The sequence below is a fragment of the Kogia breviceps genome, chromosome 19 (genome assembly GCF_026419965.1).
Source record: "Kogia breviceps isolate mKogBre1 chromosome 19, mKogBre1 haplotype 1, whole genome shotgun sequence".
Classification (NCBI taxonomy): Eukaryota; Metazoa; Chordata; class Mammalia; order Artiodactyla; family Physeteridae; genus Kogia; species Kogia breviceps.
Genome location: NC_081328.1, coordinates 6617173 through 6632731, shown reverse-complemented (window position 1 = coordinate 6632731; position 15559 = coordinate 6617173). Strand labels below are relative to the sequence as shown.

The 15559-nt window shown below is 51.2% G+C and overlaps 1 protein-coding gene across 12 annotated transcripts in view; it reads right to left on the bottom strand.

Annotated features, from left to right (window-relative positions):
- GAS7 (growth arrest specific 7) overlaps window positions 1-15559 on the bottom strand; it is a 196748-nt gene that overhangs the window by 77499 nt on the left and 103690 nt on the right. For 7 of the 12 annotated variants that reach the window (XM_067022085.1, XM_059048171.2, XM_067022094.1 and 4 more), the window contains exon 2: window positions 4141-4261. In XM_067022085.1, the coding sequence (XP_066878186.1) occupies window positions 4141-4261 (121 nt within the window). Of the gene's footprint in view, window positions 1-4140; window positions 4262-7906; window positions 7995-8856; window positions 8905-9629; window positions 9972-15559 lie in introns of those variants that run through there. The other 5 variants (XM_067022092.1, XM_067022088.1, XM_067022095.1 and 2 more) reach the window with 5 other exon arrangements.

Sequence of the window (15559 nt, the reverse complement as noted above, 5' to 3'; positions counted from 1 at the left end):
CTCTGCCCACCGCGCCGTGCACCCACACAGCTCCCCAGAGCCCTATCTTTAGCCCAGATGACGGCCCCTGAGTCACAGACCCATCCGTCCAACATACACTGCCCATCTCTCCGTGAATGTTCCCCAAGGAACGGTATGCTCGACGCGGAATCATCTTCTTTCCTCCGAAGCCATTCCTCCCAAGTCCCCCGTTCTCACTGAACAGCTCCGGCACACAAGGCAGAAAAGGAATCTGTGCGTTCTTCTTTCCTGGTCCTGCCACATCCCGTCTGACAGATCATATCTCCTCCTCTCCGGCCACAACTACAGACACAGAGCTGACCTCATTACCTCTCTTCTCATCGAGCCTGGCATGTTCCTGCTCAGCCTCCTATAACCCATCTGCTCTGCTGCGCGAGCAATCTCGCCACGAGATTCTGAGAATGTCAAGCCAGCACTCTGAACCCTCCCATCGCTTTCCATGCCCGCAGGGCAAAGCCCCAACCCCTCACAGTGCCCCATGGGGGTCTTTAGTGGATCAGATCCCCAAGACCCCCCTCTCTGCTCCTCACCCACGCCAGCCACGTCAGCCTTCCCCCGCCGCCTCCCCTCTGTTCGTGCTCTGCCACTGCAGCTGAGAACGCCCAAGGCAAGGACCCCGCACCCCGCCCTCAAATACTTGTCCAATACCCAGACAAAGCTGGTGACCCCCTTCCTTGGGCCTGCAGGTTAACACCCAAAACACTCATTGGTTTCCGTGTTTCTGACTCCATCACACCTGCAGTCGTTGAAGGCAGAGATGTTGGCCCTGGCTTGATTTTGTATCCCACAGCCCAGCACAGCAGCCCTGTAACAATCCCCAAGCAGAAAATCCCAGATGGATTTGAAAGTAAGCAGATTAGCCAGAGCAAGGTAATACCAATGTAAACTGGGCTTTAAACTCCTTACATTCGTACATGGTGTAAAAACGGGGATTAGCACCTCTATGGTACCCCAGCGCCCTCTGCAAAAGAAGCGATTAGGGATTAGGGGAGACAAGGAGAGCTTGGAAGAAAGGTAGACAGAAAGAAGGAAGAAGAAAGAAACGGCTCAAGACGCCTGCGAGAAGGGGGTCTGCTTCCCGGGCAGTGGTGCGTGATTCTGGCCAGAGTCCCAGGGCAGCAGAGATCCAAGAGTTGGGGCGGAAAGGTGGGTGCAGCTGGCCCGGCTGTGAGGAGACACATGCTTCCAGGAGTCAGGGGTCAGATAAACGTGGGTGTGAGAAGAGCGAGAGGCTGCTCTGATAAGCACCTTCCTGCAGAAAGGCAGTCAGATGAAAAAATTTACAAAGCAGCCCAGCAGCCAAACAAAATGGGGCTAAGATTCCAGCGGAGAATCAGAAAGGTATCTGGTCTTCCGAGGGCCTTCAAACTAAAAAGCAAAACCTTTAACGTGATGTTCAGGGTCTGCATGACCCCTCCAAACATGACCAACATTGCTGTCCTGCTTCCCATCTCAGCTGAAGGGAACCTCCTCCTCCAGGAAGCCTCCCCTGACCTCCCAGGGTCTCTCTGGGACACATGCTCTCAAAACACTGTGGACTCCTCCTTCACAGCCCTGCTCTCAACTGCAATCAAATGTGGACTCATTTAAAATCTGCTTCTGGGAATTCCCGGGTGGTCCAGTGGTTTGGACTTGGTGCTTTCACTGCCAGGGCCCGGGTTTGATCCCTGGTCAGGGAACTAAGATCCTGCAAGCTGGATCAAAAGTTGAAAATACGGCCAAAATAATAAAAGTACAGCCAAAAATAAAATCAAATCAAATCTGCTTCCATTAGTAGAAGCTAAGTACTTTGAGGGCTGAGGCTGCTTCTTTTTTTATTATTATATCCTCAGCATCCAACACTCTGCCTGGAACATATGTGAGGCCCAACACATGTCTGTTGAATGAACAATTCAATCAACCAGATGAAGAATGAATTAAACAATGAATGAATAAAACTGGCATGTGTCTAGTGCACTGTAGGATATGTATCAGCATCCCTGGCCTCTACTCACTAGACGCCAGTATAGTCCCCAGTTGGAACAATAAAAATTCTTTGTGAGCAAAATTGTCCCAGTTGAGAACCACTGTTATACTGGATTGCTGACTAGGCTAAGTAAAATTATTTATGGGTAATGTAGTGCATATTGACATATAATATATATACAAGAAATGTAATTGTTTGGTTATTGATTAAAAAAAAAAAAAAAGCTGGCATGTGTCTAGAATGCAAGGCCAAGGAGCCAGGAATACAGCAACACAAGTAAGTCATCATACAGCTTGGGAACTCCTTAACTAAGATCGACTTTCACATTTTGAAATGGTTGAAAAAAGAAGCCTATTCCGTGACATGCAAGTTATTGGAAATTCACACTGCCTGGTAACATAAAATGGGGTTTAACTATCCCCTTACTGAAGAGAGGGCTAGTTAAACGAATGAGACCATATACTAGCAACGGACTGTTTGTTACACGGCTATTTTTTAAAAATCAGGTTTTAGAAAGCTACTTTTACCCTTCTGCCCCTTTGCAACAGAGTGGCTAATTCCAGACAAGAATGGAGCCGAATTCTTTTTTTTTTTTTTTTTTTGCGGTACGCGGGCCTCTCACTGTTGTGGCCTCTCCCGTTGCGGAGCACAGGCTCCGGACGCGCAGGCTCAGTGGCCATGGCTCACGGGCCCAGCCGCTCCGCGGCACGTGGGATCTTCCCGGACCGGGGCACGAACCCGCGTCCCCTGCATCGGCAGGCGGACTCTCAACCACTGCGCCACCAGGGAATCCGAGCCGAATCCTTGATGACCTCAGGATCATTTGCTCCAACTTCCCCATTTTACAGATGGGGCACTGCGCATAAACACACTCACCTCCGAAACTTCAAAGTCTGATAACAGGACAAAGCTGCTCACGTGCTTATTGTGAGGAAGCTTCTGATTAGAATGGTCAGAAGTAGTTCCACTTCCCTTTTCCTAGAAACCCCCGGTTACCTCTTCAACCAGAACACCCCCTCCTTGAGCGGAAGGCCAGGTTGCCAGGGAATATAAACAAATCAGACGCCCCCAAGTGGCAGCTGTCAGCTGCCTTCTCTGTTGCTTCCTCTCAACAGCAGCCGGCTCTCCTGCCACCAGTTCCCCACCCCGCTCCCCCCAAGTGCAGGTTCCTAAACATAAAACGTATCAGTGGTCCTGTCGCGTGGGAAGAGGCAGCCGTAAGTCAGGTAGGCACAGGTGGGGGAAAGTGAGGTGCTGAAATCCTACCCGAATCCATGTTCTGCCCGGGCATACATATCTGTGATTCCCACCAATTCTAACCTTCTGTGTTTCCATCCTCTCCGTTCTCTGGTGGCAAAATCTCCCTGGGGTCAAGAGACAGAGCCGATGGCCGGCTCTGCTCTGCCCAGTCTGAGACCACAGCCTGTACGCTGCTCTGTCCACCTTGTTATAGATCCCGCCACTCCTCCTTCTATGACCCTTCTCTCCAGCCTTCCTGCAGGTCGTTCTACAGCCTACGTGCCAGGATCCTGGAGTTGTTGTGAAGGCTCAGGATGCCTACAATAATCGGAGGCAAAGAGATGTGGTCCTGACCCAACTCAGAAATGCACAGGGAAACCTCTAACTACCGGTTAGAATAAATAATCCATAACTAGCCCCAGAATTTCCCAGAAAACATCCTAAGAAACTCCAGCCAGTGAGACACTTCAGGGAAGAGAGAGCGATGCTGTGATGAAATTACGGAAACCCCACTTCTCATAACCCTTGTTCGGCTATCAATCAGCGCATTCCAAGTTCCAAGAAACCATGCAGTAGCGTAACCTGTTTGATTTGATTTCAACCAGCTGTGGACTGCAGACCCTCTGGCGATCTCAGCTTGGAAAACACAGCCCCGGACCATGAGGCTGGGTTCCACAAAGACGCTGGGTGGTTGTGAGGTTCCAAGGATGACCCCATCTTTGAAGGGCCGCTTTCCCCACCCAGGCTCAGCCCCCTGAAGAAGACAAGATTCCCCTGCAGCCTCTGAGGTAGATTTCGGGAGGAAAAGTCTAAAGCCCAGGAGGTGAAGGAGGGAGGAGAGAACCACCCCCCCCCACCACCAGACGGACAGGACCCCGGGGCTGGCACAGCACGCTGCCCAGAGCGGGACTCACCATTGGTGGCTGTGTTGACATAGTAGCGCCGGCCCTGAGGGGACAAGTAGCTCTGCCAGCCCGGTGGAAGGACAACGGTCTGGCTTTCCTCTCCCGGTGGAGGGGGGACCATTCCAGGCTTCTGTGGAGGAAGACAGAGAAGGTCTCACACACATGTGGCATTTTTGCAACTGTCTTTCAACCAGGAAGTCAGAGGCAGATGAAGTCTCCCTGGAATGGCTCGACACTGGCAGGAGCGTGTGGCCCACGGGCCTCCCTGGGGGAGGTTACGGGCTGCAGGTGTGATTTCGGGGGTTGCCTGAGCATGAGGTGTGAGCAGCCCTTGACTTTCAGAACCACCGCAGAGGGACAGCACCCCCCAGAGGACAGGGGAGCTGCCCATCAGCTAACACAAGAGCTGGGCTTTCTCCTCCTGGGCCCCCAGAAAACCACTCACAGGGGTGCTGCACCTGCCTGGAGAAGGCGGGTCACTCTCCAGCTCCCACTGTGGAATCTGAAACTCCCCAGGACCACCAAATACAGCAGCAGACAAGGCCCAGGGTCTGCTGCGGGAACCGACCAGGAGTAATTAATGCAAGTCTTCAGCAGAGGAGATGCTAAACCTTCCATAATACAGCAAGGACTCCATGAGGATCTAGGTGGGGTTTTTCTAGTCAAGTGTCCAAATCATTCTGGAAAAGAGAGCTGGGAATCCGAGTCGAAACAGACTTCCTTTCCATCATACACGCTCATGTGCGCGGTTTAATTCTTTAAACTATGCACGGTAGTACTTTGGAGAAAAAAAAAAATCACAGAAAAAGCATAGAACAGAAAATCAAGATGCAGACACAAAGGCTAAAACAGAGGCCATCTGTGATGGTGGGATTCTGGGGACTTTTTATTCTTTTCCTTTTGTTTCTCTCTCTCATCTAAATTTTCCTCAATAAACACAAAAGCAAACGTTGTTAGCTAAAGAACATTGAAAAATAAGGAAAGAAGGTCCAAGTTAGCCCGTCATACAATTGCTGTTCCTTGTGAAGAAAGTAAATTGACTAAAATCAGAATTCCAGCCACACGAGGAGAGGTGCTGTGAATTTCTCAACAAAGCTGGACCCTGTTCAGAAATATTAAAACACGCCAGCTCCCCAGTGCCCTCAGCAATCCCCAGCCATGCCCCTGGGGGCAGGTTCTGATCACTGATGACCCCCCCCCGGGGAGATAAGAGACTGAAAGTGAGCGGTAGAGACACACAGCTCCCAGACTGCCCTCAGCTTTTCTGAAGCTGCAAAGCCACGTGATTCTGCTTCCTGTGGTGCCCTGCACACCCTCAGCGGGGTGGGATCTGTCCTAGCTGCTCCTGGGACTTCGAGTAAACACAGCCACCCCGTGGCCCTCTGAGGAACGGCGGTGTTATGTTTCATTACGAATTTTCACAATTTAACTAAAAGCTTTCCCCCACGCCCTGACCGCTTCTGTCTCCCACACCTGTTAACTTCCGGCTCCTCTCCGATTCCGTGCGCCGGCTTCTAAAAGAACTACCGGGGGCCGGAGAGCAGCCAGGAGGCCTCCTCACCAGCAGAGCATGTCCACTGAGCCCAAGCACACCCCTGTGCACGTTTACCTAGGCGTCCAGACACTGCTCCGGCCTCTTCCAGATTGGAAGGTGGTCGAAACACATGCAAGCCCTGTGATAAGTACGGTGTCTGGGTGCGTAACGTATCCCACAGGCGGGAGACAGACGTTCTGGCTGCGTGGAGTTGGGAGTAAAATACGAGTGGGGCGCTCAGGAGGTTGGCTGAAGACAGGAAGATTCTATCAATAGAACCAGGTTGCTTCTGCTTGAGTTCAGGTAACTTAGAGCATCCAAGGAGGGAAGGCCAGATTACCACTTGTCTAAATAACCTGGTAAGAAATGAGAAAGTGTCGAGAGGTCTTAAACAAGGCTCAGAGACCGACGTGGCCAGAAATAGGCTGCAGAGGAGAGAGGGACCCAGAAGCACAGTGAAAACCTGCTCTCTGGCCTCAGGCTCACCCCACCCTGCCACGGCCCCTTAGCTGCCACGTGACCCGGGGAAATGACTCAATCAGCTGTGTCTATCGCCACATCTGTGAAACATCAGCCCAGTTGTGGAAGATGCCATGGAGAGTCATAACAAACTGGCCACCTACGACAGTGCCTGTCACCAGCTGTACCCCATGGGCGTTCCCAGCGGAACGGAGGGCCGTCCGACGCTGAGCAAGACCAGGCTTCACACAGCCTCTGCCTCCTACAATGTGAAGTTCAGGGGTACACACCTGGCCTCCGCCCCACCCTCCCCATCACTGCGGCTGAAATGTCACCATTAACAGTCCCTTCTCTGAGGTTTCCGTTTCCAGGACTCCTCAACTTAGAAGGCAAACACAGATCTATCTGTAGGGGAGGCCGCTGGGTCAAGATGCTGACTCACATACTCTGGTGAAAAGACCTCTCCTTAAGCTGGGCTGGTGGAGAGAGTGGACAGAACCTTCCGTCCCTCTGGGTCCCCCTTGTGAGACAGCATCAGGGACATCTGTCCTGTCTCCACAGCTGCATATGGTGCTTTTCTCTTTAGAACGACTGGTTAATCTGCCTAACTCTGTAGCGTCAGAAGAAGCCCGGGTTTCCGTCTGAGGACACTGATGACCAGGTAGGGGCCATGACGGCTCTGAGGTCTCCCCCGTCCAGGAAATGCAGGACCCTTTGGAAGGTGCCTGGGGGAGGCATCCCTGATGCTGAGCCCAGAAGGGCCAAGAGGTGCTGAAAGAGGGGAGGGGGGCACCCGGGCCAATTTCCTAATTTGGCCAACGTGGCCAAGAGGTCTCCACATCCCCTCCAGCATGGCCACGGGGCCCCGACCTGCCCACCATCTGACTGCGTTCTGCCTCCGCCCTGCCCCCCAGGCAGCCACAGTCCGCTCGTTTTCTCCCCTCTTCCAGAAAGAAGTTCCTCCTGTTGGCTGGCCTGTGGTAAGTCAGGAGTCAAAGACACGTGGACGGGGACTTCCCTGGTGGTCCAGTGGTTAAGACTCCACGCTCCCAAAGCAGGGGGCCCGGGTTCAATCCCTGGTCACGGAACTAGATCCCACACGCATGACACAACTAAGAGCCCACATGAGGCAATGAAGATCCCACGTGCCGCATCTAAGACCCAGAGCAGCTCCCCCCCCAAAAAAAAGACGTGCAGACAGCTGGCTACATCCCCAAGAGAACCAAAAACAACACTCAAACACAGAATTGTACGCACATGTTCACAGCAGCATTATCTACAATTACCGACAGGTAGAAACAACCCAAGTGTCCGTCAACTGATGAACGGACCAACGAAACGTGGTGTGTCCATAAAAAGGAATATTCAGCCATCCAAAGGAATGAAGTACTGATACACACTACAACACAGATGAACCCTGAAATCATGCTACATGAAATAAGCTGGACACAAAACCCCACATATCGTACAATCTCACTGATGTGAAATATCCAGAACAGAAAAACCCGTAGAGATGGAAAGCAGATAAGTGGTTTTGCCAGGGGCTGGAAGGAGTGGGAAATGGGGACAGGGATTCCTTTTTGGGGTGATGAGAATGTTCTGGAACTAGACAGTGGTGATGGTTGCACAAAACTGTGAAGGTAGAAATGTCACTGATGGTAAATTTTATGCTAGGTGTATTTTCACACACACACACACACACACACACACACACACACACACACACGGGTGGCCTTCCCACCTGCAGGCCCTCATCTAAGAGGCCCATACCACCACCATTACCTCATTCCTCGTGGTCATGGAGGGGCAGGCCTCCTGGGAGAGCTGCCCCACAGCCATCAAGAGGATTCAGCGTGAGTAACTACCCAGTAATTAAGGTCTCCGCCAAACCTATTCTTCTCATTAGCTTCCTTCCAACTTAAATCCTGCCCTTGCCTGCCCTGGTCCTGTGGCTTCTCCCCTTCCATTTCAGCCACTGTTTCCCGTGGGAATAGGAACTAGAAGCAGGGGTGACGGGTGAGGTTGGGGGCCCCACCTACAAAGAACATGAGCCGAAGGAGTGTGAATCGGGGGAGATGAAGCCAGTTTCCTCCAACTAAGAAATCCTTCACTTCATGCACAGGACTGCTTTGTGGGAATCAGAAAACGTTGCCTCTTCCCCAGATGGGCCAGACCCCTGAGTGCAAGGCTGGGTTTCAGCTGCCCCTGCCTCCCCCCCGGTCTGGGCCCCCTTGTTGAGTAGACAACCTGCTCAACTGTATATGACAGCCCATCCTCTGAGAATCTAAAGAAAACTATGGCTCTTCTGCCCCCCAAAATGGAGGCATGTGTGCACCTACTCACTCACCCTATTTCCTATGGAACATCGAGAGTCTCTAGACCGCTTCAGAACCCTAGTCTAGAAGGTCCTCAAGAAACATCTGAGCTCAGGTCCTATTTGCGCTCATTGACAATGACTTTCACCAAATGTTTACAGCGCACCAAGGACTGGGCCAGGTGCTTCACAAACTCATCTCTAATCATTACCACAAGCCTGCCACAGAGATGCCATTTTTTCCCGTTTTAAAAGGAGGAATCTGAGACTCAGAGAGTTTAATATCTCACCCAACACTGCACAGCTAATTAACTGGTGAAACCAAACTTTAAAATATTAGCTTTGTTTCTATCCAGTTACCCCAATCCTAGTTACCCTCAGTCCATCTCTCCCCAGCTGTCTGTGATCAGCTCTGTACCTTCACCTGGACCACCTGACATCCCAGCTCCCGCGCAAGGAGGATGGCAACTCAGGCCTGATTCTCCTGCCTGTCTCACAGTCTCCAAACGAGCATATGCCTTCCCAGGACACGTGCAGAAATATCACCGCCCACGCCCAAGCAGTCACGTTCCCCGCCTGTGTGCTGACTTCCTTGTCTCCTTACTTAGAACAACACAACCAAAGAAATTTTCCTCTTAATGATGGCTACTGATCCCCTCCTCGGAGGGGGAAAATAAGAGCAGACAGACAAAGGGAAGTCACCTAGAGATTAAAACCAAATCCCCCTACAGTGGTGTTTCTCAAAGTGTGGTCCCTGGGACACCCCATCCGTCACCATGGATGTGGGTTAACGTGAAGATTCCGGGGCTCTAACTCCAAATCAACCTTGAGCCTAGAAAGCTGCTTTTTAACATGTACCCTTAAATCTCATGCTCAATGAACTCAGAAGAGATGGTCTGCAGCTTTCTTTAGAAGGATTGATGGAGAGAAAACATCACTTCTGAGATCAAAACTGGGAACAGAAAATTAATAATTTATAAAAAGACAGTGTTTGGCTGCCTGGCTACTTATAAAGCAGAGGCTCCTGTCCCCTAGCCCAGACCCTTCAGACAGACTATTCTCGGAGACCTTATCTTGCCTCTGCAGCCTCCAGGCAGTACGAACCCCACACTCAGACGCCCCCCAGTTTCTTCAAGTTCAACCCAGGACTCCTTGCCCCTTAGGAGACTTCGGGAAGCACCTGCTTCTTACCTTTCGCAGGTGTGAGCAAACGGTCCTCGCCGGTGGTAATGGGGGGCCGTCAGACACTTGATTTTGCAGCCGGATCGGACGGTTTTAAGGTCCCCCCATTCCGCGTCTTCTCACACCCCAAACCCAGAAGCAATAGGAGCGCTAAAGAAAGGCATTTCCACGGCCCTCACAGCCCCCTCCCCCACACCCAGATCTATATATAACAGCGCTGAAGTTGTCAGCCTAACAAGCCACTTTCTGGCAGACCCGTTGCCATGGCAATCGCTGCTAATGAGCCCGGCGCCGGCGCCGTGACTGGCAGCCCCAGGCATCTCCATAAAGAACTCGCCAGCGAGTTCTCTCTTCCCAATGACACAGCCAGCTGGGACACCCGGGAGCAACCAGGACGGGGCCAGGTGTGCCTGGGGAGCCGTCAGCCCCCGGGGAACCAGTTTGTTACAGGTGCGCCCTGAGCAGTCCCGGACCCGGAGGCCAGAAGCGTCTTCCACTGTCACTCAATATGGGTCAGCCAATTAGGGACAGGGTTGCAAGGGAGCCACCAAGAAGCCCAAGACCTGGGGCTTCCCTGGTGATGCAGTGGTTAAGAATCCGCCTGCCAATGCAGGGGACACGGGTTCGAGCCCCGGTCCGGGAAGATCCCGCGTGCCGCGGAGCAACTAAGCCCGTGCGCCACAACTACTGAGCCTGTGCTCTAGAGCCCGCGAGCCACAACTACTGAAGCCCGTGTGCCACAACTACCGAAGCCCGCGCACCTAGAGCCCGTGCTCCACAACAAGAGAAGCCACCGCAATGAGAAGCCCGCGCACCGCAACAAAGGGTAGCCCCAGCTCGCCGCAACTAGAGGTAAGCCTGCACACTGCAATGAAGACTCAACGCAGCCAAAAATAAATAAATAAAATTAAAACAAACAAAAAACCAAAAAAAAAAAAAAAAAAGCAGCCCAGAGGGCCTGGAGACTGGAGAGTCACGTCTACCCCACACCTTTCTGCTGACACCTGTTTAGGGTGGAGAGATTCCCAGACAGAGCTGGGAAGAGCTACCCAAGGAAAGATCATCTCTGGCTACAGGGTAAGAGACAAGGCATGAAGCAGGGCCCCCCTTCCCACACCGATGCCGCCAGCCTCAGGGTCTGTGTCCACAAGAATACTAGGTGCTTCTCCTGTGTCTCACAGGTGAAAGTATTGTTCTCTCTGGCTCTGGCAGCCTTTCTATCCATGGAGAGCAACTGAGAGAAAATAGCTGGGGAGGAAGGAGGGGACCCACGACCACAGCACAGTGCATTCTGGGAAGTGTAGTCCTCCCAAGTAGTTTCATAGGCTGGTGGGGAGAGGATGGACATTGACAGCCTCTTCATGTTCTTCTAGGGGTGAGAGATTTGGAGACCCAGCCAGAGGGCAGAGGAAGAGGAGGAGAAGGAGGAGGGGCCACACAACAGAGAAACAAGAGAGTAAGATTCAGGAAGGCAAGGCCATGTCCATCTTGTTCTTAGCTGTAGTCTCAGCTCAGTACCCAGAATGTTGGATGGATGGATGCATGGATGGAAACTGGGGATTGTAATAGAAACTGGGCTTCAAACAGATTTGAGAGGCTATTTCCCCAAACAAGTAAACAGAGAATGGCTGTCCAAGCAATGCATGTGGCCCACCTGTGAACAAATCCCCAGCTCTTCATGGACTGACCGAACGGACTGTTCAACTTTGAGTACAGGGAGGTGGGGGGCACGAGATAATACAGTGTTTCTTTAAGTGCAGAAATTAAATTGAGGAACAGCATCTAGAAGCCTCAGGAGCAGCACAAAATGCTACTCATGAGCTCATCTGGTCTCCAGAAGAAAAATTCCAGGAAACCATTTAGCAACCTCAAAAGAGGACAGGAAGATACAGCATCTATTATACAAATGCCAAAGTCATAAGGAGAGAACAAACTAGTGGAAAAAAGGCAAGTTGGTTTTAAAAAATGATATGAAAAAAGGGCAGGATGTGCTCAAAACTGTAGGGAAATTTAAAAGGTAGTGATAAAAGGAATATCCACATTGGTTACAATAGAATATAAAATCAGTATTGTAAAAAGAAAAAAAAAAAGAGTCAGTTATGTACAAAACAAACTGAAGTATTTTTTTCCCAGAATGCAAAGGAAATGGGAAAACATGAAAATGGAATCGACAGATGAGCAGGCCAAGATGCTAGGTGTTCCTGAAGAAGAAACTAGAACAAAAGGCGTAGCAGAAAAGAAACTATAAACAAAGGTTGCTTGGGGGCCAGGGAAGAAAACTTCCCTCCGCTGGAAGAGACACAGGAAGGGCCCGCACTGCTCCAGGCAAAATGGGTTTGAAAAGCCCAACAACAAGCTGACACCCTCTAACAATACATTTATACAGCAAAGAGAGCATAAAGTCCTATAACCCCTTTAAGTGGGAGGAGGGTGTCTCTGCTAAAGGAGCATAAATAAAGCTGCTCTTGGCTCTTCTGTGACCACATTTCCAAAGACACCCCTGGACCGCTATGTAGAAAATGCTGAGCCCATTCTACGTGGCCACGCTGTCTTTCATGAGTGAAATCGATCAAAATACATTGCTCTACAGACAAGGGTTCAGGATATTTACCAATCAAGTACTGGAAAGATGTACTCCAACTGCCTGAAAGATTAAAACAATTACAGGTGAAGAATGAAGGCCTCGAGGTAAAAAGGACCAGGGCTGAACACTGAAAGCAGCTTATAAAAAATGTGTAAATAATCATCGTAAACCTAGTTACAGAACATGTGTAAGGGTGACTATTCTCAATACATAGTGTAAAAAAAAAAAAAAAAAAAAGAAATAAAAACCCGGACCACAAATTCCAGAAAATACTAGAAAAGATCAGGAGGTAGGAGAAAAAAAGTGTGGACACCAAGAGAAAGGAAGCAGAATCCCACTCTCCCTTCCCATCCTTCCTCTCCTCCCTCCTGCCAAGACTTCCAGGTACCTGCACAATTCGCTACCATCCTCTGGCATCTGGTCTTTGTCCTCCTCTATTTCCTAGAGAAGGACGGGTTTCCAGCCAGAGGGGCCATGGCACAAGGGAAGGGTCCTTGGAGACCACCAACTTTCTTCCACAGGGAGCCCTGAGCCCTGAAATCCATGAAGGCGGACAGGGTGGGCCCAAAGCACTTTGCTGGGTGAGGGAAAGCTCAGGAACCCAGGGCTCCTAGAAGATCTCATTTGTTCCTCCTGTTTGCCTTTGGAAGCCCTCAAAGCCAAAGCTGGGCTCAGCACTCAGAGAAGATGGTCACTATTGCCTAGCCTGAGTCTGAGCGTTTCTCCTTCCCTGATCCACTCTGATTGGACCCCGTGTGAAAGGGGGTCAAACCATAAGGTTCACCTCTAGCTTTCACCAGTCAGGAGCCACAGAGCCACAGGCTGTTTTTCTCCCTTCCACTTCTCTACGTGCAGAATTTCTCAGTAAATGTGACCGACTCGCCAGAGGTTTTGCCAGAACTCTCCACGCGTACACTCACACCCCTCTTGCTAGAAATCACCTGGTTGGCAGGGCTGCTTCTCTGAGTCCATTTTTATTTTATTTTATTGTACCACATTTACTCTTTTTCAAAATTTTTTACTGAAGTAGAGTTGATTTACAATGTTGTGTCTTTGAGTCCATTTTAAAGGAAATTTCCAAACCAGGCTCTAATCACTTAAATGCAGAAGCCCCCAGGACTCTTCTAAACCTGATACCCAAGTGTCCTCAGGCCTCCTTGCTCAGAGTAGGTAGATGGATGGATGGATGGATGGATGGATGGATGGATGGATGGATGGATGGAAGGATGGGTAACTTTCACAGCAATGATCCACATCCCTCTGGCTTGACTCCCCTCCTTGATCCTGCCGGACCTGTACCCACCCCATCCCTGAGAAGCTCCCAGGATGATATCTACCAGTGGCCAGAGGGTGACGCACCTGGACTCGCCAGCCCCGTTCCCCGTGAGCGTCTGCCTCGCTATTCCTTGCCTGCATCAGTGACCTTTCTCAGTCCTCCAACTGGCTCCAGCAGTGTCCTCCATCCGTGACGCTGCCAGAGGAAGCCTCACACCCTGGCTGCCACTGGTACCCACTCCGAGAGGTGGACATCAGTGCCATGGGGGGTTTTCTCCCGGCACCCACAAAGCTGTCAGCCCTGGGCCTGGAGGCTGACTGCTTTGAGTGCTGCAGGCGTGTCTGGCTCCTGAAGACTCAGCGAGAGTCCTGGCCACTCTGAATATCCATCAGCAAAAGCCCCCCAGTGCCTCCCTGGGGGCCAGTCCACTCCCTGGGCATGTTTCTTAGGACTGAATAGGCAGAGGACACAGAACAATAAACTCTGTATTTTCTGACCCTGAAAAGGAAGGGAGTGATCTGGTGAACCAGGAATTTTGATTAACACAATTACAATGTAGCCCATGCAGGGATACAGGAAGTCAACCCTTGCAGGAAAACTTGCTCAACTGGAAACCACGGGGTCTCCAGCGGGGCAAGGATGGATGAAAAGCTTTGCCAGTGATAACTGCGAATTACAAGAGAGCGTTGGATGCATGAACCCTCCTGGTTCAGAGGCCACTTCATGGCCTTCAAGTGCCTGCGGGCCAAGCAGTAGAGGGTAGAAAGTGGCTTCTACGTGGGCCCAGCACACATTCCTGCATGGGTCCCCACTTCCCCAACCCTGGAGGAAAGGGATTTTATTATTGTTGCACCTGTCATACAGATACAGGACAGAAGGGGCCAATGAACAGGGTTTGAGAGGAGACAGTGCAAGGAACGAGGAACTCTGGATGGCTGGTACTTTTCCTGGTGACACCATCCAGCATGACAGGGACCTGAGAGATGCCCTCTCTTCAGCATCTCCTGGGAGGATCTCCACATTGACCAAACGGCATCAACATGCCGCTGAATATCACAGTCACTCTTGCTGTTTACGAGGTTCGGAGCAGGTACTCAAGAGGCCTCGTGGCCGTGTTGAGGGCCAAAGGGGGAAAGGGGTTCCCGTGGATGTGCCTGAAATACAGAGAACAGCTCCGGGAGTAAGATGGGACGCCACAGCTGCTTCCCCCACCTTGGAGTCGGGAGGGGCTTGGGGAACCCCAAAGAAAGCCCCTAACTTTCGTCCCATTTCTCAGGTGTGTCTGATCCTGATGCTTCGGAGCTTTAAAGGAAAAGGCAGTGAGCTCCCGGCAGCCCGTTCCAACTTCTGGCTTCCGAGCAGGAAAAAAACCCAAGTGATTCTGCTCACTTGTGATTAACAAAGACATTTTTATTCAGACTCAGCTTCCTGATGGGCTGTTGGGAATGTTGGCTCCCTTCCTCCTACCCCTCCGCTAGCAGATAAAAATAGCAGGGGCTGTTCTGACATCCTACCTCCACGTCGGCAGCTTCAGCAGAAAGCTCAGGGGTCTAGGCTTAGAGAGACTGTGTTCCCAGGCAACGAGCTGTGATTTACGCAGTCCTCTTTGCCTCTCTGGATGTCTGTCTCCTGTCTGTAAAACCAAGGGCTGCCAGCCCTCAAACACTGGGGTGCGGACTTCCCTGGTGGCGCAGTGGTTAAGAATCCGCCTGCCAATGCAGGGGACACGGGTTCGAGCCCTGGTCTGGGAAGATCTCACGTGCCGCGGAGCAACTAAGCCCGTGCACCACAACTACTGAGCCGGCAAGCCACAACTACTGAAGTCCATGCGCCTAGAGCCTGTGCTCCGCAACAAGAGAAGCCACGACAAGGAGAAGCCCGTGCACCGCAACGAAGAGTAGCCCCCGCTCACTGCAACTAGAGAAAGCCCGCGTGCAGCAACAAAGACCCAACGCAGCCAAAACTAACTAACTAAATAAATTTATATTAAAAAGACCACTGGGGTTCCACAACCTGAGGCACGTCTTTCATAACAGAAGCCAAAACTTCCACAAGGGAAATTTCAAGGCACTTAAATGA